At 37.9% G+C, this 25,848-nt stretch overlaps 3 protein-coding genes and 1 long non-coding RNA gene across 5 annotated transcripts; 1 reads left to right on the forward strand and 3 right to left on the reverse strand.

Annotated features, from left to right (window-relative positions):
• Positions 1 to 3,286: 3,286 nt before the first annotated feature.
• On the reverse strand, positions 3,287 to 8,882 carry LOC137707890 (kinesin-like protein KIN-13B). 2 transcript variants are annotated; one of them, XM_068446826.2, is made up of 12 exons: positions 8,452 to 8,882; positions 7,982 to 8,185; positions 7,327 to 7,518; positions 6,882 to 6,983; positions 6,422 to 6,499; positions 6,186 to 6,267; positions 5,604 to 5,763; positions 5,214 to 5,516; positions 4,633 to 4,851; positions 4,184 to 4,538; positions 3,908 to 3,973; positions 3,287 to 3,670 (listed from the first exon to the last, which is right to left on the reverse strand). In XM_068446826.2, the coding sequence occupies exons 1-12, from the start codon at positions 8,617 to 8,619 to the stop codon at positions 3,491 to 3,493; spliced, it is 2,109 nt and encodes a 702-aa protein (XP_068302927.2). In that variant the 5' UTR covers positions 8,620 to 8,882; the 3' UTR covers positions 3,287 to 3,490. The 2 variants fall into 2 exon arrangements, with proteins under 2 accessions (XP_068302927.2, XP_068302926.2); XM_068446825.2 differs by having other exon boundaries at positions 7,982 to 8,188.
• A 5,322-nt stretch (positions 8,883 to 14,204) lies between these two features.
• On the forward strand, positions 14,205 to 15,758 carry LOC137708735 (pyridoxal 5'-phosphate synthase-like subunit PDX1.2). The gene has a single exon (XM_068447881.2). It carries the CDS (start codon positions 14,561 to 14,563, stop codon positions 15,491 to 15,493), a length of 933 nt encoding a protein of 310 aa, XP_068303982.2. The 5' UTR covers positions 14,205 to 14,560; the 3' UTR covers positions 15,494 to 15,758.
• A 750-nt stretch (positions 15,759 to 16,508) lies between these two features.
• Positions 16,509 to 19,360, reverse strand: BAC2 (Mitochondrial substrate carrier family protein). The gene is made up of 2 exons (XM_068447882.2): positions 18,602 to 19,360; positions 16,509 to 17,320 (listed from the first exon to the last, which is right to left on the reverse strand). The coding sequence occupies exons 1-2, from the start codon at positions 18,833 to 18,835 to the stop codon at positions 16,658 to 16,660; spliced, it is 897 nt and encodes a 298-aa protein (XP_068303983.2). The 5' UTR covers positions 18,836 to 19,360; the 3' UTR covers positions 16,509 to 16,657.
• Positions 19,361 to 22,779: 3,419 nt separating this feature from the next.
• LOC137709425 (uncharacterized) lies at positions 22,780 to 23,549 on the reverse strand. Its single transcript, XR_011064859.2, has 2 exons — positions 23,287 to 23,549; positions 22,780 to 23,205 (listed from the first exon to the last, which is right to left on the reverse strand). It is a non-coding gene; the product is annotated as an uncharacterized LOC137709425 (long non-coding RNA).
• Positions 23,550 to 25,848: the final 2,299 nt, after the last annotated feature.

Consider the following 25,848-nt stretch of genomic DNA (forward strand, 5'->3'; position numbering starts at 1 on the left):
GAACTGCAGATTGTTTATTCCGAGACACGGCTTTCCCAGGTTTATTTCCACAGGTGCTAAAGCTGGTAGCGCGCTTCACAGCTTTTGCAACAGCTCAGTAAACTAGGACACATATTGATGAATACAAAGAGCTTCCTTTTAGTTAAAACCATGAATACGACTCTCACACTTCTTCTACTATATATAAGTAGGATTAGATTTCCAACTTTTCTTCTCCAACAACTCAAATGTATCCATGCTTCATAACTCCTATCATACCGTTTTTGAACAATTGAGCCGGATTTGACCCATTGGTGTTATCAACACTTGGAGGTCTAAGACTTCATCATTGCCATGGCAAAGTCACAACGGAGCAAGTAGGCATCAAAAGCATGTATTCTAACCCAATTCCATGTTTTTTCCCTAACCCTCAGTTGCTGATCAGCATAGAGGATTTCTTTGCCTTGCATAAGATTCCGATAGTATAGGGTGCGTAAAGCTGATCTAGGTCCCTCATTGTCCATTGCCAATCATGCTTCCTCGAATGGGGATCGCTACAGGTCTTTGTGGAATCAAAATGGTGCTCTTCGTGATGACACAAAGCCGTAAGAATGAGGGTTTTATGTTGAAGCAGGTGTTGAGTGACTATAGTTGCATCTTGATCTCATGAGGTGAAGGAATTCAACATCCAAAGATGGGTCAGGCTTACGAGTACCACTGAAGTTGTAGTTGCATCTTGATCTCATAAGGTGAAGGAATTTCACATAGACCCGATAACCTTCCATAACCATCCACACCACAATCCACTTGGCAAGCCCTGATTATGTGACTTGGGCTTAGCATGATTTGTGGCTAAGGAAGCATGGCGTGATGAATAGGCATGAGCATGGCATGAACATCCGGCTTAATCACCGCGGCATGGCATGCTTGTAAATATATTCTTCTTTGATCCCATGCCTTGGCATGTTCTTGGGCTTAAATGTAGGCTTTGCATGACAATTGGGCCTTGAGACTTGATTGGATTGGTGTGTGACATTTTTGGGCCCCAATAGACAAACTATTACTCCCATTGATTTAAAAAAGTAAAGAACTCATAAACGCACATACCTCTTAAACGCTCCCACTTATCAAGCATTAGTAAAAGGGTTTATAATTACAAAACTTGAGGATTCAACATCAACTACTAATTTTTCTGACTTCATCTCTATGCCAAATGTTGCAAAGAAGTGAGTGACTGAAAAGCTAAACAAAAAATCATATGGTCAATTTTATTCTTCTAAAATTTGGCAGAAACATACAACTTTAACTAGATGTTTTCTGATTGCAGCAAAAGCATATAATTTCATAATCATCTTTGGACATAATCCAATTATATTAGTTTTTCACAGTTAAAACATAAAATACAAGCTCAAAATATATAGCTGAACTTCAACACTTTTGAGCAGATGAAGTATATACAATCTTGTCAATTCATGTTTAACCGCACATTGATTTATAGTTGAACTGATTATGAAAACACTCATGAACAGATTAGTTATCCATCAATAAAATATAAATCATAAATTTAGTTTCTTGAACAATAAGAAAAAATTAATAAGCAAACACATTTGAGCAGAAAATAAATTGTTAATAGGGGGTTGTCAGTTGCTTGCAGCCTTCACAACCTTGCAGGGTTTTAAAATAGAATAAAGTGGCGGGTAAAAAGAAGGCAAAATGACAAGAATACCCTCATGACTTCAAAGTTTGCTAAATTTTTGTTAGAAAAATGGCATAACACCATTTATCCATAGGTAGTTAAACAATAAATCAAAGCGCCATGAGCATTCTTCCTTACACCCAAGGTCTCAAGTTCGAATTTCTTTCACCCCCAATATCGCTTTTTATGGAAAATGCAAAGCCCCATGACCTCATTAGAATCAAAGTCAACAAGAACAATAACAACAAAAAACTTTATCCCACTAAGTGGGGTTTGCTATATGAATCCTAAAACGTCACTGTGCTTGGTTTTGCTTCAAGTATTCCGTTAGCTCCAAGTACTCATGTTTTTTCTTAAAGTCTCTTTCCAAATCCTCCTAGGTCTTCTTCTACCCAGTTTGCTCTGAGCCTCTGTCTCATAATCACACTTTCTAACTGAAGTATCTATAAGTCTTCGTTTCACATGTCCAAACCATCTAAACCAATTTTCTCTTATCTTACATTTAATTGCGGCCACTCCTACCTTACCTAGATATCCCGTTCTTAATCGTGTCCGTTCTCGTGTGCCCACACATCTAACAAAGCATTCACATCTCTGCTATATACATTTTTGCACACGTTGATGCTTGACCGGCCAACATTATGTGGTGTACAACATTGCTAGCCTTATTGTCACCCTACAAAATTTTCCCTTTAGCTTTAGTGGCATTTGTCGATCGCATAACACTCCCAATGCACTCTTTCACTTCATCTATCCAGCTTGTATTCTATGGGTGAGATCTCCCTACAATTCTCCCTTCTTTTGCAATAAAGATCCAATATATCGAAAGCGTTCACTCTTTGGTAGAAGGTTTTGGTTTTAAAGCATTGCAACAGTGAAAAAGTGACTTGAATCTTGATATTTCCAAATGCCATCTTATCTTCATATCACCACAACATGATAGCAACTTGAAAAGGGGACCATGCACCACCTCATTTGAATTCTTAAGGGGCACCTACTCTCGGATTAATTTGCTAAAATGTTAAGATCAGTTGAGCATGAGTTAATCTTATCACTGATACTTGCAATCCAAATTGTAATACTTCCTACTCTCCAATCCTCAATCTTATCTCATTGGGACTCCTATTCCCACTAAACTTGCACTTCATATACACTGTCTTTGACCAACCTAAGCAAAGACATTTAGTTTCCAACACTTCCGACCAAAGATTAAGCTTCACATTTACTCTCTCATGCATTTCATCTATCAAGACTATATAATCTACGAAAAAAACATACACCTAAGGATATCGATCATATCATCTTAAATATGTCCCATTAACTCATCAATTACCAACGCATTGTGAATGTGATCTTGTATGCATCGTGCACCAATGCAGTTCCTCTTTAATGGATATCCATCTTCCTATGGAATTACATAAAAACAAAAAATGTGCAGAAATCTTTTATGCACAAAAATCTGCTGAAGAAGACAGGTACAACGACTAAACAGTCTCCAACACCTAAAAAATGTAATGAAATTACAGCACAATCCAGAACTTTACAGAAGCATGCTCATGTGGCATGTAAATGGGAATCCATGCAATGGCTGGTAAATAAAAAGATATCGAATTGCTGTAAAAATGGTATATATTTAAAAGAAAATTGCACAGTAAATCCAAGGAAAACTCCAAGTCCCCTGAGGGCTGGTAGAGTTTATCAAAGATTACATGAAGAATTAACCAATCCATAATGCTATTTCGAACACCCTTTTACAATCATACTTTGTTGAGCAGCAGCACGTGTTCTAACTATAGTCTGCAGTTCCGCACGAAATCAGTAACCCGAAGAGGATACTAAGACATTGTGTTCCTTTAAACGCTTCTGGAAATGAGCTAAACGATTTTGTAATTGCAGGATGCCTGCAGCCTTCTGAGATAGAATGGCATTCAGTCTAGAAACATAATCGTCCAGCTGATTCCCGGGTTGATCTGCTTCTACCAAGAGATTCATCTCCTGCAAATGCATTACACAAGTCAAAACATCATACGTGCAGACAAAATAAGGTCTTCCAAAGCATATCCACATGGTTGGAAAAACTAAAAAAATGTTGTGCATCAGGTTCTGTGGAAGCGTAAACACAAAAACACGACATAAGATAGCATTTAAAAACTCTAGAAACCTCATCCAACTTGTAGGCTCTTGCATGCTAAAATATGACCCAGCGAATTTTATTCAATCGCAACCACATACCTCTTTAACAATATTCATAGTGTCCTCAACTTGTTTCCGGTGAGCACTTACAAGATCTTCCTCCTCCTGGAAAATGCAACATAGGCTTTGCAAATTAACTCTAGGTTATATAGTGGTTAATCCTATCTGTAGAAATTATAGAAAGGTTGTCTCACAAATATTTCTGGTGACTGTTACACCACGCTATCAAATTATTGCTCATCTCACAAATTTATCCACCACACAATTTCTAAAATATTTCTACCAAGTCTTTGTACTCAAATCTCTTCTTGTTACCTGTAACAGGGCATTCAAATCGTCATCTGAGTTTGAGTTCCTTGAATGAAACTTTGGCAGTTCTGATTTTGTCTGACCATTGGGCTTACGTACTTTGTCCTCTGTAGCTGAGACATTGTACTGCTCTAGCTTCCCATTTCTCTTCCATGATGTTTTGGCCTCATAATAAGACTCTTCTGATGCATCAAATTCCTCCTTTTCAATTTGTTCAGTCCATGTATCATTTGTGTCAACTTCGTAGGCAGAAGCAGTGGGCAAAGCTGAAGATAGGGGTATATTTGTTGATTCCTTGAGGTTTAGTGTTGAAGGTAACATATCCTTCTTAGGGTTGTTCCCTTTCGAAAGGCTTTTGACCCTAGAATGTGATTTTAATAGCAAGAAACATTAGCAGGTGAACAAACGAGCAACATATATACCAGAAAGTTTACTGGTACAAGAATGCATCTCACCTGTCAGCGTATCTTAAAGTATTGAGAGTATGTTCACAGGATCCTGAGCTTGGTGATATGCACGATATCATCACAGTACGGGAGTCACCAACAAATGAATCCCTAAGAACTTCCGTTAGTTTACTTCCTCGGAAAGGAATATGACCCTGGTCATTGTCAAGAGCTCTAATGCATTCCTTTAATGCCAGTAAGCTCTTATTAATCTCAGCTCCTTCCATTCTGCATTGAATTTTTTCAAAACAGCAATTTTAGCCAGAAGTCCACAATTATCGAGAAAAGAGCATCTACATCTTATGTGTGACTTATTGATAATGATACTAAATAACAATAAAAATAAAATTGAAAATCTTAGATGTGACTTGAGCTATGGTCCTTTTCAATGTTTTCATCCACTGATGTGAATCGTGACAAACTAAAAATCTCTACTACCCCATAATCATAGAAAAATAGGTGATTTCAGATACTTGTCTAATATATTAAACGGTGACTTCTAGTGCTGTATGCTACCATGTGACATGCATAAAAGCAATATTTTGGTTTTCGTTTGGGATAAAATAGATTGAAGATGGAATGGATTATACCTTGTCTGTTTATCATTATCTGTAGTATCTGCACCCCGTTCACTTCCAGCAAGATCTATAAAGGACAGCTTGCCGACAAGACGGGGAGGTTTCTTTTCATTGCCATCAACTGACCTCTTTATGGCAAGCTGAAGTATTGCATGTGAACGAGAGGATTCTTCATTTGCACCAGTTGTACCAGTACTTCTTGTGGCACTTCCTCTCTCAATGAGCTCCTTAATGGTCTCCACATCTGACACTCTATATTCTTGCAAACCCACGATACAAACCTGTTGTTTACCATCTTCTCTCATGCAAAGCTTTCTGTAGAATTCAAATTGTAAGTTTCAAGTTTCAAGATGTCATAAACCTCTAAATACTAACTAGAGAAGAAAGGCTAGAATGGCTTACTTTCGATCACTGAGGAGATCAAAAAGTTTCCCCCCATATATTTCGAAGAAGCTCACAAACAGCTGAAATCCCTGGCTCCGATAAGTATGGTGCATCAACCTCAAGATGTCTCGGGATGCCTTAAGAGGCAATGGTTTCATCGTATAAGTTTTTCCACTCCCTGATTGGGCAACCAAAAGGTAAGCACATGTTTACCATAATAATAACATATATCAACACAAGGGTGAAAAGTTATAAAATGGAATTAATTGACCTTTTCTCTAATGCTACAGATATTCGGTCAATTCACTCTTGAAAGTTTGAGGTGGGTGTGTGTGTGCACTTTATAGTCTTTACTTAGAGAGAGAGAGAGAGAGAGAGAGAGAGAGAGAGAGAGAATTGCATAGTTTTTAAGCATGTGAGTTTGTTTGGGTCTGTAATGACTAATGATGAAACGAAAAGAATACACAGTGGTGTTAGAAATTTACACTATTCCACAGTTAACATAGGATAATATGCTCAAAGTAGGATCTATCAGCAGGTGTCCTCACGAATGATTCATTGTTTATCAAAATAAAACCATGATTTGGGAGGGCTACTAACCAGTTTGTCCATATGCAAAACAGGTCGCCTTTGTGCGTTGGAAAATTATTGGAACTATGGGCTCCACAGTCTCATGATACACCTAAAAGTACAGGATAAAAACCGTATGATAAGCCTAAAACATATTGAGAGCCATGTTTAGTTTATAATCTTATTGATTAGAATCCAATCATTCTAGATTTTTACGTTTTTGTAATTTTTGTTTTATGAGATTCATTTAATAGCACTATACATACTTCATCATTGGACACTTCCTCATTCAACACTGCATCAAACACGAATTCATGCTTTTCCATGTATTCTGTTAGGTCAACCTGCAGAACATCAAAAGCTAACTCAGAGATATAAAGGCATTGGAATAGGTAGAATGATGAGCTAAGTATCAGTTTCACAATGGAGAAAGGGAATGTAAGAAACATCCTAAAAGATTATAGTGAAATGCATAACAAGACATACAAATAAAACACAAATCTTAAATATTTCCACACTACAACCACAAGTAGCAACAAGTTTGTGTACTTAGCAATATTTTTCTAACTCTCTTCTAAGCTTGACTCATTTGGAGTTTATTCAAGCTCGTTCATTCTAACTTTAAGTAATGCAGAATTTTCATCATTATGCGAATACAATTACTTCATCATTCTCTTGGGCACAAAAAGAGACACCTTCATTCCGGCAAGCTTAAGTGGCATTTACCTTGAGCTTTGTCTCATGAACTGTGACAGAGTTTGAGAGTGTATCTATGATATCTTCCTCATTCTTATCTAACTCCTTTTTATTAAGTGGTCTCTTGCGTACCTGCATTCATGCCATCACAAAACAAATTTTAGAAATAAAATAAAAGACAAATATAACAGGCCTGGTGCTGCATGAAGTTCAAATAATTTCTTCTTAACCAATGAGGGCACTTCATATGTACGGGAATTACAACTTGTGAATCGGCAAATGCCTGGTGGTTTTATGGGTATTGCAATATGGATAGTGCTATTCACGCACCCATTTTTACCTCCCACACATGGCCGGAAGTTGAGAGGGGTGTGTGAGAAGTAAAAATGGGTGTGTGGATAGCACTACGTTTGCGATATTTCAGGTAAAAAGTATAAATCACAAGCACTAATTATGATGATATGACTGGACATACCACAACTTTGATCTTTGCTACAGAACTAGCTTTCTCTTTGTCTGCAGCAAAACTTTTCTGGAGGTTGTTTTCTGGTACCCGAGCCCTTTCTATTTGTTTGTTATTTGAAATGTAGGGTTCAGAATCATCAAAGCTTCTTCCCCGTGAAGGATAATATAGAGAAGCGCCATCGTACAACCCAGAGACTGGCAGCTGTACATGAGGTACATAAGAACTTAGAAGGACCATACATCAAAAGTCATTTTTTATTAAATACAAAAAAAAAAATGAAACAAAAACGAAGAAAAACAAAACATCTATTATCAACAAAACAAAAAATGAAACTGAACCTCATGTAAACATTAGCAGTTGGAAATGTAGACAAATTATAATTCATCAAATGAAAAGAGGAATGTACATACAAAGAAAAAAAATTTCTTCCATTAACTCGCAGTCACATTACTGTGAATCCAAGTTTATGATTTCCGAAGCAATAGGAGAAGTAAATGAAACAATTAATCACAAAGTTTATAATGGGAAGTTTTCATGAAAATAATTACAACATCAAGATGCAATAGCAATATAATGCATGGGCACAGACACATTTCCAAATACGGATCATAAAACCCGAACGGAAAAAATCTTTATTGAAATTCAGAAATGGAAAGTAACCCACATCAGGAATGAGCTCAGTATCAAAGGAATGCAGATCCAAGAGTCCAGGACTGAATTCATTGGGCGACTCCTCGTCGCTCTTCCTCCGGGAATTGAAGGGAGGTGTCGACGGAGCCTCCGCATAAAACTCATTGTACCCTCTCTGCGCATTCCGGTACACTCTAGAAGGCGGTCCTCCTCCACCTCCACCATAGAAACCATAGTCCTGCTTTCAATTCAACCAAAAAGCAAAACAATCAAATAGCTTAGATACAAAATTATACCATCAGATCTACAAAGATCAAGGCTTCAACATTTTAGTCAAAATCCCATCTGGGTCCGATCAGAATGTACCCAAAAAAGTTCAAAAAAAAAAAAAAAAAAATTCAAGGGAAAAAACAATAAATGCTGATTACAATGTACCCAAATTTCAGATTTGGTACATGTTTTGATTAAATTCGGATAGGTTTGATTGGGAAAGAAAAAAAATACCTGAGGAGGAGGACCAGATGAGTTGGAAGAAGACTGAAGGTGTTGAAGACCAGCAGACTGAAGCCACCTCCCATTGGACGAAGTCTCCAAGAAGTTATCAGAGTATTGCCGCTGGTGGTGCACCCCCGCCGCACCAGATCTTTGCCCTTGCCTCCCAACTCCGTTCATCTCTCTCTCACTCCGACCCGATCCAAATCTCAATCGGACCCTCCAATCAAAAACCCAGATCGGAACCTCAACCTCTCTCTCTCTCTTCAAGCACACAAAAAAATCTCGATCATTTATTACTGCAAGGGAAGCTCCTTTTTCACAGCTCGAAGCTTCTCTCCGAATAGTTTTCCAATTTTTTTTTTTATTTTTTTATTTTTTTTTAAAGTAAAAAATCTGGTGTGCTATATAAGCTGAACTTTGGCGGACCTCCAGTAAACCCCAAGATATAGGAGGAGGAGGAGAAATGCCTCGAATTTTTGAAAAAAAACAGTGCGGCACGTGCGGCTGAAGATTGACACGTGACACGGGATTTTGGCTCGGGTGGGACCCGGCATTCTGCATTCGAATGCCTCGGGCCTGTCATCACGTGGTGGGGCCGACTTGTTTTGTTGCGCGCTTGACGATCCTCATTCAAATTCTGTGACTCGCGGTTCCACGTGGCGAGGAATTGCCGGGGTTTTGGCTAGTGGGTCATCGGACGGCCGAATTTGAATAGTACGGATATCAAACCGGCGGTAAATGCTTGTATGGCGTTGGATTTTGGGACCCGCTTGGGCTGTTCGGCGCGATTATTCCCTTCTCGAACTTTTACTTTCGGCTTTTGGGTTTGGACTCTTCAAAGCTCTTGTTTTATATAAATCGGTTCAAGTCCGGCCCAAAAAATCAAGACTGTATGTGGATTCTTCAATTTAACAGAGATTTTTCACAGAATAAGTAAAATGATTGACAGTGGACAATTTAAGGGACTCCTTCTACCGATTTTAAATATCAAGAATCAAAGTGAGAAGTTATAACAATCTTAGATATTATTTTAACTAAAAATACTTAAGAAGTTCTACTATAAATATTGGCATTTAAACTTGTCAAGCGGGTCGAATCAAGTTGAAAAAAATTGTTTTGGTTTTGGCTAATTTGGTTTGCGATTTTCCCACTTAAAATATCAAATTGAATACATTATTTTATTAGTTTTTGCATGTGTCTCTTTGTTATTGAACATCCAAATAACCATCTTCATTATGAGAAGCCTTCTCTCATCTTTTCTTTCCTCTTGTTTCTCCATTCTATCTATATTCACGACTTTCTCTTTTCTCTTTGCGTCTTCTACTTTTACCATTTTCCTCTCTTCCAATGTTCTAAAAATCGGCCTTAGCAGCGTCTAAGCTCTAGGCAATTGATTACCGTTGCGATTAACCCCTAATCGATCACAAAATCGAAAAAGTATATAAGGCGACCGCCTGGGCAAGACTAAGGGCTGGTTTGGTATTGCTATGCTTTGAAAAAAAAATGTTCCTGCTGTGCTGTGAGCATAAGCAACTGTGAAATAAAGCAGCAGAGTGTTTGGTAAATTTTTTTGTAAAAGTGCTTTTGAAAAGAAAAAAAAAACAGTATTATAGTGTTTGGTAAACTTTTATGTAAAACAAATGTGAAAAAGCCGGTATTTCAAAGCTGGGTTTTGCAGTTTCTTGTTTTTGGCTTTTTTTAAACCCAAAACTGTGAAAAAAAACTGAAGCTGAATATTTACCAAACACAAAAATAACTCTCAACTTTTTTCAGAATCACCTCAGTACCAAACCAGGCCTAAGTGGGACCATGTGAGGATGGGCTAGACGGGCTTATATGAAGAACTATGCTAAAACCTGAGAAAAAAAATTGTTGCAGAATCGGCTGGGCAACTCGCAAAGAAGAAGATACTGTTTAATCTTTACCCAGACAAGATGGCGTCGTTTTTTAAAGTTGCAAGTGGTTTTTAACACATAATTATCCCATTTTTTCTCATTAAAATGACACCACCATCTTCACTTTTCATGATATTTCATTTTTATTATTCCTTTTTTCTTTTATCTTAACCCGGAAAAGGATCATTTCCGAATCCTTTCCTTCTGATCCACCAAATCATAGAATCTGTGCCATTGAAATTTGATCCAACGGCTACAACACAGGGATCCACTTTAAAAGTTATAATAACTTTAGTCGTTGGATCAAATTTCAACGGCATAGATTTCTTGATTTGGTGGATCAGGAGGAAGGGATCCGGAGAGCATCCCTTTCCGTTTAACCCATCATCTTCTGACCGTTTTTTGGTTTTGGTAGTGTTTTATTCTGTTTCTTTTTAAGACCCCCACCAGATTGTATATCCCACCAATATCAATAAAGCCTTCCTAAAGTAATACTCTATAATAGAATAACTTTCTTAAAATTATAAAAAAATTCGGGTCCCAACTTGGGACCAGTTATGTAGTAAAATAAACTCCATATTATTATAATTTATAAAGTTTTTTTGGTTTTATCTTAAGGAAACACGCATCTACATGGTTATAATTATAAATCAATACAAAAATAAGTAAGAAATAAAATACATGGTGCCTAAGGAATCCTATTTAGGAAATGCAACACTCGTTAAGGATAAATAAGTTAATAAATAATATATTTTAACTATACATTTATTCAATAATAACCTGCCTAAAGTTATAAAATTGGTTTCGTCCTAACTATGTAACTTCATAGAGGTTTTACTATATTTACATAAAACTCTCACATTACATTTATATTCTTCTATTAAAAAATAATGTATCATACAATGCTTATATATATTGTAGTCAATTTAATTAAAGTAGAATAAAACGCCTAGACCCTGCCTAGGCCATTTTTTGCCGCTTAATTACCGCCTAGCGATTTTTAGAACATTGATTTCTTCTTATCCTTTCTCTCTCTGAATCTTCCCCTTGGAACAATATTACCGAACCAACTGGTTATATCATCCAATTCTATTTTCTGTATGGGGGTGAATAGAAAATCAAACTATTCCCCTTTGACAATGATCATTGGTTTAGTGACATCTTGGTCAGTTTAGGGTTATTACTTGAAGACGCCATGCAAAAAGTGTCATGAAAATGGGAAGAATGTTTGAAATCAGTACGAAAAGAAAGTTGGAGCCCTTTTTTAACAGCAAATAGTTTGAAAGTTTTTGGTAAAGTAAAAGGAAAAGATTCGAGGATTTATATGCGTCATTTCGAAAAATCAATCTAGCCGTTGAATCCAGACCGACTCACTTAGAGATCCTTAAATCTGACGGTTGGAATTAATGAAGATATGGAGAAAAATTTCTCGTTCTTCGTGTGCACACCACGAATGTAGAGTCTCATCATTGCAAGCTTTCTAGCACAATATTCAAGATTGCACATCGGATCACATATGCATAAAAAATGTACGTACTTTATCTTACTCTTAAAGGCATGATCTTTGGGTAATAACCCATCCTCAAGGAGAATAGATTGGCTCTCAGATGGATAGTTATGGGCAACTGTGGGACCATGATTTTCCAGAGTCGGAGGAAGGCTAACCACAATACAGTTACCCTAGAAGTTAGGTCATGGACTCACCAGCTCCGTGCAGAGTTGTATTAGACAGTGCAGCGGTGACATCATCACCCTGTTATGAGGCAATAGGCAGAGTGCTAGCAACGCTACTGGATGACCATGCTTGTTCTACAAGACACTTGATTTGATCCAGATATGGACATAATCAGACCTTTTAAGTCTTAGAGTTCCTACAATTTAGGAACTCGTGTGCGCCACAAGCAGTCACAACTCCTAAGAGGGTGTAATATCTAGTTTTAGACATCCTCTAGGATTCTCTTGGCCTAGAACGAGGATTTTATCCTAAAAATGTCTCTCTCCCACAGTATAAATACACCCATCTAGGGGTTATCTCTGGTAACACAATCTAAACGCTTGAATTCTCTTGCCCATTGCTTGAGTCTAAAATCATTCACTAATTTGACCGTTGAAGAGCCTTTAGCTGCACCCCCCCCGGGGGATCTAAGGCTTGCTTACGATTGTTTATCGTTTTACGGGTCTCTCAAGTTTGTGCACAACCACCATTCACGATGGTGCGCGAATTTGGTTCCAACAACTTTGTATGTGTGCAGTGTGTGTAATAAGTGTAGGTGTATGCAATGTGTGTAAGTACAATGTGTGTGAATATTTAATTAGCTCACATAGTTTGTTCATTCAATCATTTGTTTGTTCTTGTGAATTTTTATTGTACTAAGCATGTCAAGTTGCTAATGGATTTGCTATATTTGTGAATTTCATAAATTTAGATCGTTGGAGAGAGCACTTGGGCCTTTGGCTTTTTGAGGTATATTCGTTTACAATCATTTTATAACCTTATTATTGAATTTTTAATGTATGCTTGGATTTTAAGATGCACCTTTTTTTTTTGGATTTTCTCTTTTGTAAACAAAGAATTGGGCCTCAAGTTTTGGTGCATTCTCTTTCTTTTTCTTTTGGTGTATTTTGGTGCATTATCTAATTTTTGTGATGTTAGCTATGTAAAAGTAAATTCAATCTAAATGCAAGCTAAAATACTTATTCTACCATATTGGTTAACCTTGATATTTGGTTTTAATTTATGTTGAATTATCTATGTTCGCCTGTGCTTTTTTGCAATTGGTTGAACTAAGATGTGCATTTTCTTGATTAATGTAATTGAAAATGCATTACGGAATCAGAACCCGCATCAGCATGCGGACAAGTTTTCTAATTAACTGACTATAATTGCAATGTGTGTGAAAATATCTAACAAGGTGTTGACCCTAAAAACTTCTTAGCCTACGTGGCGCGCAGGTCAAGTAGCTAATGAGCTAACTACGTCCTTTGATTGAATGCGATTGTGCCAACTAGACGACCAAGCTCAGTTGGTGAGTGCATGAATGTGGTGGTGGTGTCGAACACACTGCTGACTTCTGTAGCTCGTGACTGCGGGTGAGGAAGGAACTTGTCTTGGCCTCTGGGTTCTAGAGCATGAAGACAAGGTTGTAGTTACTTCAAAGTTCACGAATTGTTGGTATCGGGCTCAGCTACTTCAATTATATTTGTGCAAGTAAAAGTGTGCCGATCGGTACCAAACTATATGGACATAAATACTCTAAAGTACAAACTGTAAGGTGTGTTTGATGGAGTTAGGGAGGTCAATGTTTACTCAAATATGAAAGGGTTTTGCATAGAGCGAGAAATTGCGCACGGCAGATTTATGTCTTGAGTTGAATGACCTTTGAATGTTGAAAACATTTTCTATTTGTAGGAGTGATTTTCACCTGGTGCCGAGGTAGAGTCCTACTCGGACAAAATCTCCTTGGCATATCTTGATCCAATAACGAATTACCTTCTCATTTGGATTGGACTCGATCACTCCTACCAGGCTTGAGACTCTAAACCTAGTCATCTTTTGGTATACAATTCACTCCTTGTTTTAACCAGACCCTTAGAGTATTACGGATCTTCCTATGCCATCCTGATCTTCGAAGACTCTTGATTGAATCAGGATTTAACCGAATCCGTCCTTAATTTTCAAGTGTCCATCATTAATTCAAACTCAACTAACTACTTTGGACTGAGCTTCTTATCCAAACAAGTCTGTCTATGGACTGAGCTTATAATCTTACGAGCCCAAATCCATTAATTTGAGCCCAAACACAAGGCAAAGCGGAAAAGGGCAAAAGGGATTTTATTATTTGGGAGACAAACTTTATAATTAATTCGGAATCGCACACAACCGAACAAGGGGAGACAGACACCATGCAAGATACCTTCAATCTTGGCATATGGAACCGAAGTTTCTACATTTTCACAAGCCACCGAACTAACACGCGAGTCAGCGGTCAATCACCAACCAACCAAAACTTCCCCCATACCATCCCAGAAAAATCCACCACCCACACCGAAGCTTCAAGAGCTCATCGGCCCCACCCCCACCTCCTTCCTCAATCCCCCCATCATCTTCCCTCCAGATTTCTCTAAATTTGCACAATCCCCGCCTCCCAAAACCAACCAAATCTCCAGGTCTTCAATCTCCTCGCGGCATTTAGTTTCGTTCAGGCATTTTCAGAAACACCTCGATGGCGGCAGAGGACGGCGCGGTCACAATCTACAACAGCAGCGCAATCACCGACGCCAACAACAAGAAGAACCCATATTCGATCAAGGTCGGCCTCGCCCAGATGCTCCGCGGCGGCGCCATTATTGAGGTCAACACCCCTGAGCAAGCAAGGCTCGCCGAAAACGCCGGCGCTTGCTCCGTCATCGTCTCCGACCCGACCCGCAACCGAGGCATTTCGCGCATGTCCGACCCCTGTCTCATCAAGGACATCAAACGTGCCGTTTCGATCCCCGTCGTGGCCCGATCACGGATCGGGCATTTCGTCGAGGCCCAGATCCTCGAATCAATCGGCGTCGACTACATCGACGAGAGCGAGTATCTAGCGATGGCGGACGAGGAACATTTCATAAACAAGCACAATTTCCAGACCCCTTTCATCTGCGGAACTCAAACGCTCGGCGACGCGTTGAGGAGAGTGAGAGAAGGCGCGGCGATCATACGAATCCAAGGCGATCTAACCGGGTCCGGCAACGTCGCCATGACTGTAAAAAACGTCAGATCGGTGATGGGTCAGATTAGGCTGCTCAACAACATGGACGACGACGAAGTCTTCGCGTTTTCGAAGACGATTCAAGCACCGTACGACCTGGTTGCGCAATCCAAGCAAATGGGTCGGCTGCCGGTGGTGCTGTTCGCCTCCGGTGGCATCGTGACGCCGGCCGACGTGGCGTTGATGATGCAATTGGGTTGCGACGGAGTGTTTATCGGGTCGGATGTATTCAATTGCTCGGATCCGTATAAGCGGGTGATCGACATTGTTCAGGCGGTTAGGAACTACAATGATCCGCATGTGCTTGTGGAGGTGAGTTCCGGGTTGTCGGATCTGATGGCGGGTTTGGGTTTCGGTGAGGACAGGATCGAACAGTTTGGCAGCGGCCACGGAGGTGTTTGATCAGGCGACTTAATCATGTAACGTAGCTCTAAACTCTTTCTTTGTTTGGTGTTAAAGCATAGAGGAATGTTATTATACATGGATATCTGTGGCTCTCTGTTGTGACTAGTCACTTGTGTCCATTTTTTCATGTTGTATTGAGGCCAATTTTGTGAAAATGCAAGTAGGGTTGAGAATAATAATTTCGTTTGTTCGACTCCGTCGAGATGTTTAGGAATAATGCTCTACTTAATTTGAGGTATTAATGAGAATAATTTTGTTCATCGAGACGAGTTGTATTTTGTTTTGTAATTTCGATTGAGTGTTGATTCGTTTGTTAGAGATTGAATTGTCGGAGAAGATATTGAATCGAGAGTATTTGGTGGCATGGTCGACATGTTTGCAGAAACTTTTCTTTTCGTGATTTCAATGAGCGATATATGCATATGTGTGAAATTGAATAGTGCGAGTAAGGAAGTATTGCTTGTTACGTGTAAGGAGCCAAGAATGAATGTCACAGCAGCTTTAGGAGGCTTGAGTGAGAATAACAGAATGTGGAACAATGAGATTGATGCATGATTGATTGTTATGGTGATTTTGTTTTTCGGGGATTCTGGGGATGGTTGAGAATGCGAGTTCATCAGTATGTACTTGGTCGTGCGCATGAATAGATTAATGAAATTTTCGATGGCTTTTTCTATTATCCAGCGAAACCACGGTCAAGGGCATGGGCTTGACAGAATCAATGGGAAAAGAAAACCCTATTGAGCTCGACCCTAGTTAGTTAAAGAATAGGTCTCTCTGCCCATTGCCAACTGATTTCGGATTTTGGATTTTAGGTCAGATTGTTGAGGCTGTGTCTAGCATTGCAACAAAATAAAACTACTGTATTGTCAGGTAGTAGCATGGGATGGGAAAATGCTAATGGCAGGGGACACTAGTGAATGGCTTGAACCTCGAGTTTTTTCTGCCCATTTAAATCTCCTTTGGTTAAGTGCAGCGGCGGGCCGACAGTTAATAGTTTTTCACAACTGTGTTCGAGTCAAGTCACTTGAAAATAAATAAAAGGCCAGTCGTCTTATTAAGCCACACGAGAGAGACCCTTTTTAATTAAAAAAAAAAAGAGTATTCTCTTTTCTCCTACCAAGATCTCCACCCAATCCCAATTCCAAATCCACCTTCTTCCTAGTATAGGCACCTCAGAGCAATCTCATAAGCAGCAAAAACTGCCCCATTCACCAGAAAGGCTCTAGAAACCGCAGTTCCTAGACCACGCCAGAGCACGCCATAACCATCCTCTCTAACACTCTTCTGAAAGCAATCAACAATGCCGGAATATCTGGGCGGGTACTGAGACAGAACCTGAGCCTGCAATCTCGTTTTCACAACGTCTAGGGGATAACAACAAATCCAGCTGGCTACTCCCGCAAGCCCTCCTGCCACCAGCATTGTTTGCAAGCTCTCTTCGCCGGTCCTTCTGCAGCCCGGGTGAAGCTTCTCTCTCATGTACTCGTAAGTCCAGAAGTAGAAACCGAACGAAGGTGCATCCCTCAGGACAGTAATAGAAAGTCCTCTATATATTCCCCTTAAGCCTTCTGCTCTCATAATGCTTTTGGCAACATCTATAGGGCCTTTGGGGGATTGCAGCTGATGAGGTTTCGATTTTGCATCGGTTTGGAGTTGAAGCCGGATTTTTACGAGTTCTACAGGGCTGAGTATTAGGCTCTGTATAGCACCTGTGCCAAATCCCCCTAGATAAACACCTTTGTATGAAGGAGGGTCTTTGGCGGAAACGGAAGGATCGCAGGTTCGGGAGAGGATAGAGTATACCTGGAAAACTATGGCATTCTGCAATGAACAAATCATTTGTCAGCATTGATCAATTATTTTGAATTGGATGGTTTATGCTTAATTTGGTCACAATTATTATATGTTGCTTTCGATGCAAGCAAAAACTTGTCTGACTAGCTAGCTATATCTCGAGAGTCGTACAAATCTATCGTCACTAGGATGTTTAACTGGTAGACCTTCATCCTTGTATTTTTTACCACGAATCTATCAGTTAAAAACTCTGAAATATAGAATACCTAGAGGATAGTTGAAAATCCGCTCTTAAATTGATGTGAAACGTTGAAAGTTGTAATTACAGAAACTTGCATTCACAAAGCATGCACAAAATTTGATCTACATTGTTAATCTTACATAGAAATTCTGTTTTGTCTAGGGTTTATTTATGGTCAATGGTTTGAGCACGAGATCATGTAATAGTAATTTTGAAGCACCAACATCATATGTTTCGAGAGATTCTTAACAATTTTCGATTGTGCCAAAACCACATAATAAAATAGACACATGCAAAATAATATATAACGGCCCACAAGACAGATTATCCAGCATTCAAGCAAAAAACAATATCAATTTGTGAGTCGATAAGTTTGGTGGATATTATGGCCCATTGCTAGGTAGTGACTTGTAAAGAGAAACAAAACGCAAGTCCCATCATTTCGGAGACGTCTGAAATGCAAATACTATTAACAAAATAAAAAAATGACAAAACCTACCATCACCACCCCACAAAAAAGGCTTAGTCTCTATTACAAACACGTAATCGCACTTGTGATTTGAGTCATCACTCATAACACTAACAATCTCTAATGACCAAACCACCACATTTGTTTTGTTTTCTACTTCTATTATATATTTGGTAACCTCACACCATTCACCACGTCTCTTTTTATAAGAAAATTCTAATTCTCTCTTTTGTTTACGTATAAACTTACGAGTTTGTTTTCAATATTACAAGTGTTTCAATCGTTGAATTCAATTTTCATAAATATTAGATCTTTTATCTTCAATCTTAATTATTTATTTTATGTATCACTCGATATTATATACCTTTTGAAATACAGGATCCGATTAGCGTGTGACATCTACATAGAAGTTTATTAAACATTTATCACCTTAGTATTCCAATTTCCAAGAAATGGTAACACCAAAGGCATTAACTACCCTCATAACCATCTTGTGATCAACATAAACAAACAAAATCAATCAATTTACAACTAAAAGAAAGTAAAATAAATATGAGATGATTTTTGTTAGATAAAAAAGGAGGAGGAGGAGAAGAACCTGGAAGGTAACGGCTGCCAGGGGAGCAGTCATGCCTCTGTAAAGGGCAACGGGGCCTTCAGCAGAGACAACATTGCGAAGGATGCTGAAGGCCGATGCCGAATGCGAATTCTGTTGCAAGATCCGGAGAGTGTCGAGCGGATAACCAGAAACTACACCAGCCATCCCTCCAACCCCTCCTGCCACAAATTCTCTTCCCCAACTGCTCGCAAGAAACTCGGGCCAGAAATCCATTTTCCCATTCACCAAACACCCCAAATTCCTATTTCCACCGCCTTATCCTCCTCTCTGATCGAAACCCAATTCTTGTTTCCCCTTTTCAGAGTAACCCAAATCAAAATTTCGCCTCAAATTGTAGGATCTGTGTTAAAAGTTCAAACCTTTATCTCTCTCTCCCTCTCTCTGTGTGTTGGATTCTCTGCTTTTCTCTCAAAATTCGGATTCAGCTGGAAAACCCAATTCAGATACAAAAATATATACAATTCTGGAAAGGGTTGTGAGAATTTCCTTTCTGGGTTCTCTGTTTTCTATCAAAATCTCCTGAAAACGATGCAGAAACAACAAAATCAACAAAAATGGAAAAAGTTATCTTTCTGTTCACTTCAGTCTTTTTTCCTCAATTGCTGCAGAGGCTGTTTACGGATTCCTTCAACACCGTAGAATCCAAATTCTTCTGTTTTCTCACCAATTTCCTCTCTCTCTCTCTTTCTCTCTCTCTCTCTCTGTCTCTCTCAACTAGGGACCGAAACAGAAGCCACTGGTTTCTAATTTGTGGGGAGTGTGCCTAAAAGGCTTAGCGCGAAGGCACGGCCAATATTTTCTTTTCAGAGAAGCAATCAGGGAATGCCAAGTGGACCACTAGCAGGCTCACACCTGGCAGCTGAGGATGTCCCAGTGCTTTCATCCTAGTGTACGTTAGTCTGGGATTGTGAACTCGTGAATCACATCCCAATCCAACCAATTTTCAGTGGTTGGCCAATGCAAGCAACAAAATGACGAAACCTGAAAGCCTCTGGCTGCTGATGAAAGAATTACATGACACGAGATACACCGTCATCGTGAGCTTCTCGTTCAAATAATCGACTTATGTAAATTTTTTTTTACGTACTATTGTATTGTTAGTAGGAAACATTATGATGATAGTATATATGTGTTGTTTAAGTTGTTCTTGACTGCTCATGTAAGGCCATTTCTAACTAAGGGTTAGAGGCAACTTTTAGCCCCAATTTGAGCAAAACTTGTCTCCGGTCAAGGGCCAAAGGAATTAGTGCTAAGTTTAGCAAAAGGCAGGTTATACATAGTGAGCCCTCAGGCTCCTCGACGAACCGTAATATGTGTATCCTAAGCTAAGATAGAAAGATTTAGCAGTATATGGTTGGAGACGAAAAAATTTAATCCTATATTATACTTTAAAATATTAATTTTTAAAGGTTAAAATATAAATAAGACTCACTTGTGTTGCAGGGTATATATTACGTACTATTATTATAATATTTTCAGAAAACTATATACTTGTTTTACAGTGAGGGGATACACTTTTCAAAAACAAAACTTCAGTTTCAGACCCACTTACACTTGTTTTTCGCTCCTCCAGGATTTTAATGGCAAATGTTTTATGACAACGAGAATTGCTGGTAAAAAAGCTGTCATGTAGGAGACTTCTCCTTTCGGTATAAACGTCGTTACTATTATTTTACTGCAATTTACTTATGCTCTGAACATCATCTGTGTAAAATGGGTCGATCTCGCTCACATACGCACTTTAGTATTAGTTACTTTAGGCTTAAATTAGTAGCAGTTTCCACATCATCATCACTTTATAGCTTTGTCACATTCCGAATGTCAAGAAGCACAAGCCGATTTGAATGTCTAAATTAATATAAAGAGTTGGAATGTATCAATTTGGTATCTGAGTTACGTGTCGTAATTCATTTTGTGGGGTAGCTATAATTATCATGTGAAAAGTTGCGGAGATTGCACAAGTGGGTTGGTACAAGGTTTGGCCCTTTGTGCCCCCAATTTATAAACATGCGATTGATTGTTTGTTGGGCAAAGTGACATCACTTTCGACATTGCTATGGAGGAATTTGGATTTATACACTCAAATCAATCAATTTGCTTGTTTGAGATTGATGTATTATTTTTTTAAACTGCTTTTTATTGAATGGGCATAACTCTAGTTCTCTCCCCGAGGTAAGAGTTCTTCTCTCCAAAGTGAGAGTCTTTCTCCCTGATTCTGTGAGATCTTCAATTTTAAACACTTTTGGTGGCACCGGCCCTAGCTTCGGCTGGGGTCGGTTGCTAGGTCCTCTTCTCCCTCTTCTCCTTCTGCTCTCCCTACATCTATAGCTAGTTCTCCCAAATTTTAAATTTGGCCTATCGAATTCCCTAACCTCCGTGGGTTTCCTCTTCCTGGTCTTTATTTACTTCAATTTTCAGCCATGTTCTCCATGGAGTTCGTGTGTAGAGTTCCGGTGCTCTCACCGGCTGGGGTGTTTCCAACACCATCACGTTCTTCTTGATGTCTGCCGTTTCCGGCAGTTTTGCTCGGGAATTTTTCTGAGGTTCACATAGGTGGTTGGCCCCTTTCATTTGAGTGTCGATTACCTCTTGCTTATGGATGTGCCCAGGAGGTGTCTGAGAAGAAGATGATCGATGGTGGTCAAAGAATCGACTGGCTTGAAGCTCTCGGATCGACTGTGGAGAAAGTGATGGATGCTTCTCGAATGTTCTTTCATTTTTGGGCCTTTGGGCTTTTTTATGTTTATGTTGTTTTTTGTTTTGTTTTGTTTTTAGATCCTTTTTTGTTGTTTATAGAGGTTGTTGGGTCTCTGTTCGGTTGTAAGTTTGTGTATTGTGTGTTTATTTGAAATAAATTCTCTTCCTTGACCAAAAAAAAAAAAAAACTGCTTTTTATTGTGTTTTGAGAATAAACAAATATGAAATAGAATAGTTAAATGTTGGTAATTTATAATTATAAAAGTACTTTTAAATTAGTGTCAATATTCGTTAAATTTTCATGTAAAAGTACCTTAGTTGTTTTTTAATTAAAAAAGACATGAAAAAGAGTGACCACGGTCGCAACCAATCCTCATACAATCAAAGAAATAAGTTTGGTGCACAACATTAGGTAAGGTTCTATCCCACACATGAAGGTCATTAATTTATAGCCAATACTAGTGATAGCATCCGTCAAGAAGTTTACTTCTATATAAACGTGCGCTCAAGAGACGAAATCAAAAGAGGTTGCTAAACCTTTAATATCTCCAATAATAAACCTTAAACGCCAAGGAACATCGCAAGACCCTAAGATTGAATCAATCACAAGCTTAGAGTCTCCTGCACACAGATTTTCTCGAAGCCTCTACTTCTCGTCATCCAAAGTGCATCTCTAAAAGCCAGACTTCCATCAACAGATATTGAATCTCCCCCAAAACATCTAGCACCAGCAACAATTGGGTCTCCATCCTCATTCCTGATTATGAAGCCAGCTACCGCTTTACAGTTTACCACATATCCATCAAAGTTTATTTTTAAAAGAAGCCCCAACTTGGGGGGATTGCATCTAATTCAATGAGTCTTTTACCCATGTTCATAGAAAGCATAACAACTATATTGGGAACTGCTTTAACACTTTGGAACACTACTTGAGTTCTCTCGTTCCAACTAAATTTTTTAACCTTGTGAGGAACATTAACTTTCACGTTCTATTTAGCAACTCAGTTTTGAAATTATTTCATGTTACATTATTTTGAATACATGTCATAGATTTGATAGTTCATCGACCATTGGCATTCATGCCCCAACAAATATAATCATTTCTATCAAGTTCGAATCTCGTGGATGACGAATTCGATACCAAATTCGGTTGCCAATTGTGTGTCATAACCAAACTCCCCTTCCCCTTAGTGTAAAAATATCGATGTATTAAAAAAAAAAAAACAAACATTGGTAAAGGAATACTGCAAACTTTATTAGCAATATCTATACTGACATAATTAAGCAGAAGAGATTTATTCCAGCAATTACTGAAGAACAAAAATGACAAACTTTCAGGTTCCAATCTATAGACCAGCATGTTGTAAGATATTCGAGAGCCAATCTTGAAATCTCATTGATATCTTAGAGAATAACAAATCAAAACAAACAAGGTAACACTGCAAACAACTCAGAAAAGCTTAAGATTGGACAACTCAATTTATTTAGACTGGGTCATAATGTTACACACTGAAATTCACTCGAGCATCTCGTGCACATTAGATGCTCGATCATCACATGAATTGAAAGACGTTAACACAACAAAGTTCATAATTACAGCTCAAGAACAATATATTGTATCCCGGATTTCTTGAGCCCATAACCTCCGAAGGACCCTTTTCTTGAGCTAAAAGGATCCACCCAAAACACAAATCATCATCCACCTAAAACATAAACCTAAACATTCCTCTAATTATTTTCCTATTTCATGTACCCAGTAAGATCCTGAATAATAATACCACCAAAGCTACCAACTTCAGCATTCAAACATAATCAAACAATTAATCATACCTCGTCGTACTCGTTCTTGTCGACCTTGGGTGCCTTCAAGGGCTTTGCTTTTCCACCTGAAAAATAAAGCACAATTTCATACTTCTGTGTTCGAAAAGCTTAACAAATTTCTAGGGTTTTTATCGTAAAGGACATACCTTGCTTGGAAGACATGGCTGGGATCTAGGGCAAAAGGCTTGCTCAGTTGGTATTTGAGAGCGACGACAAATCCACGGGAGTCAGGACAACCTTATTTGCAATAACACGCAGCCGCCCTTGTTCATGAATCGTTCACCAATCACCACTATATATTGGATATTGCACGTGGTCCTCAAGTGCTTGAATCAACCCCTGTTTTTGATCTGGCATGAGTCAATCCTTTTGGTCATCTATCTCAAATTTACCATTTTACAATCTGAGGTTTTCTTTCTATTGTTTGCTCATTAGACCAACAAAATCATGCACGACTCATTAATCCGATATGTTATAAACATATTTAGTTGAAAGATAGCCATACCTTCCATTGTTGATCCATCTTTCTAAACACAAGTTGCTCATTCAATTGCTTGGGTCTGTAAATGGTGAATTGTTCTGGTAGATAGTTTAGCTTATTGAATTAATACGTCTTGGTAGGGACGAAGCCAGAGATTTGTATGAATGAAGACATCCTCAAACAACAAAATTACAATTATAAAGCTAAAATATTTACTGAACAAAACACTTATATATTAATCCATAAAGTTTTTCATACAAAACACTCAGAATCATTGTTGACAAAGTCAGCCATATTGATATTAAAAGAAATGCTAAAAAGACTTTCTCAAAGTGGGACTCTCCATTGACTCTCTGTTACCTCATGTTTTTGGCACAATGTTTAATAATGTTGGTACAGGAATTGTGCTAAAAACATTAGGTGGTGAAGAGTCTATGGAGATGTCAACTTTTAGAAGAGTTTCCTTAGCATTTCCCTTGATACCAATTAACATATAGGGTTGATCATTGGGATGCAAAACTATACAATTTTTTTTGCACCCAAAAAAAAAAAAAAAAAAAAAAAAAAAAACAGGAGTAGGGGAATCCATCCCCCAAAAAAAAAAAAAAAAAAAAAAAAAAAAAAAACAGGAGTAGGGGAATCCATCCCCTCTAGGCCTATAGTGGCTCCGTCCATGCTTCTTGGATACCACTTACGCTAAGTTTAGATGAAGGAAATAAACTTAGAATTTGGACAAAAGTCAGCCAATTCTCTTGTTTAAATTCTTGAACATAAAAATTTACAATTTCCGCATGGAAAAAAAAAATTTGATTTGGACCTCCAATTTTCAGGTTTAAATTCCATGTAAATATATGTTATTTCCAAATTTCTTTGAGTAAGAATTTAAAAATAACAAATTCAGTATTCAAATTCTATTGTTCTTTTAGGTTAACTAAACAAAAAAAATTCACAAATTATAGAAAATAAAGTTTCACCATTTAAATTTTTTTTCATAATCTTAAATTTCTTTATTCAAACCGACTGATAGACTTCTAAAATAGAAACTAATTGGGCCACCCCACACTATTCTAATACATTGAAACAAATTATGTTGAAGTCCAAATGGATATTGGGTTGCTAAAAGTAGGCCCAAATATAGTTTAGACTCAAGAACTGAGGAATCCTAACCTGAAAATCCCGTAAGCTTAAAGTAGCTGCATCCCATCATTGAGCAACCAATCCCACCTTAATAATGAAATCGCACCAATGTTTCTAGGACAAGGAGTCATGTCAATCTTCAGTTTCATGTTCTTTATCTTACTTTTTTTACACTAAAAGTTAATCCTGGTACTATTCACTTTACCCTTTATTTTGTTCTTATCGTTAAAACTCAAAATTTTCAAACTATTTTCATTAGTTTTCCTTTACAACTTTCAATGTATATATTGTGCAAAGGAGAAGGGAAAACTGGGTTAAGCAAATCTATGGTACGACCAGAAATGAAAGGATGTTCGTCATGCACTTGGTTCAAAAATAAAAAAATTTAGGATTCGTTTGGTAACTATTTTATTTTTTTTAATTTAACTTTTCACTTTTTAGAAAGCATAAAATTTGCTTGTTAATTATTTTCAATTTTCAAAAAATAAATATTGAAAACTAAAGGCTAAATTCTGAGTCTAGCGTTCAGTTTTTTATTTTCAATTTTCTTTTTCTTGAAAAATCAAAAACTCCTTTAATAACAATTTTAATGTTTTCAAAAAAAAAAATGAAACAAGAACACAAAATTGCTATCAAATTACTTTAAAAAAAAATAAAAAAAATTCCATGCTTTTGTTGTTATAAAGCGATGTGAAGATGTCTTTGTTTGTTTTTCGTTGACAGCAGTGAACAAAGCTTTGAAACAAAACACCTACTTTAAAATTTCGTGAAGTCAAGCGACTTCAACTACATGGTGCTTAAAACATCGAAAAATGAATGAGGAGCATTATATGGTGCTTAAAATTTAATCTGTGTTTGATGACTCTAGTACACGTGTGTGTATATAAATCCTACGTAGGGGTGGGCAAACAAACCTAAAGTCCAACCAAACCAAATGTTTGGAGTGCTAAATGTCTCATTATACATTCCTCACAAATGTATTTTTTTTCTAATTATAGAAAGTTTAGAGCGTCAAATAAGAGTTTTGGAGTGTTAATAACAATTCCCATATATATATATATTGATTAATTTGAACGATGTTAATTAAGCA

This window comes from Pyrus communis, chromosome 17 (genome assembly GCF_041283825.1).
Source record: "Pyrus communis isolate YQ-2024b chromosome 17, ASM4128382v1, whole genome shotgun sequence".
In the NCBI taxonomy this organism is placed as follows: Eukaryota; Viridiplantae; Streptophyta; class Magnoliopsida; order Rosales; family Rosaceae; genus Pyrus; species Pyrus communis.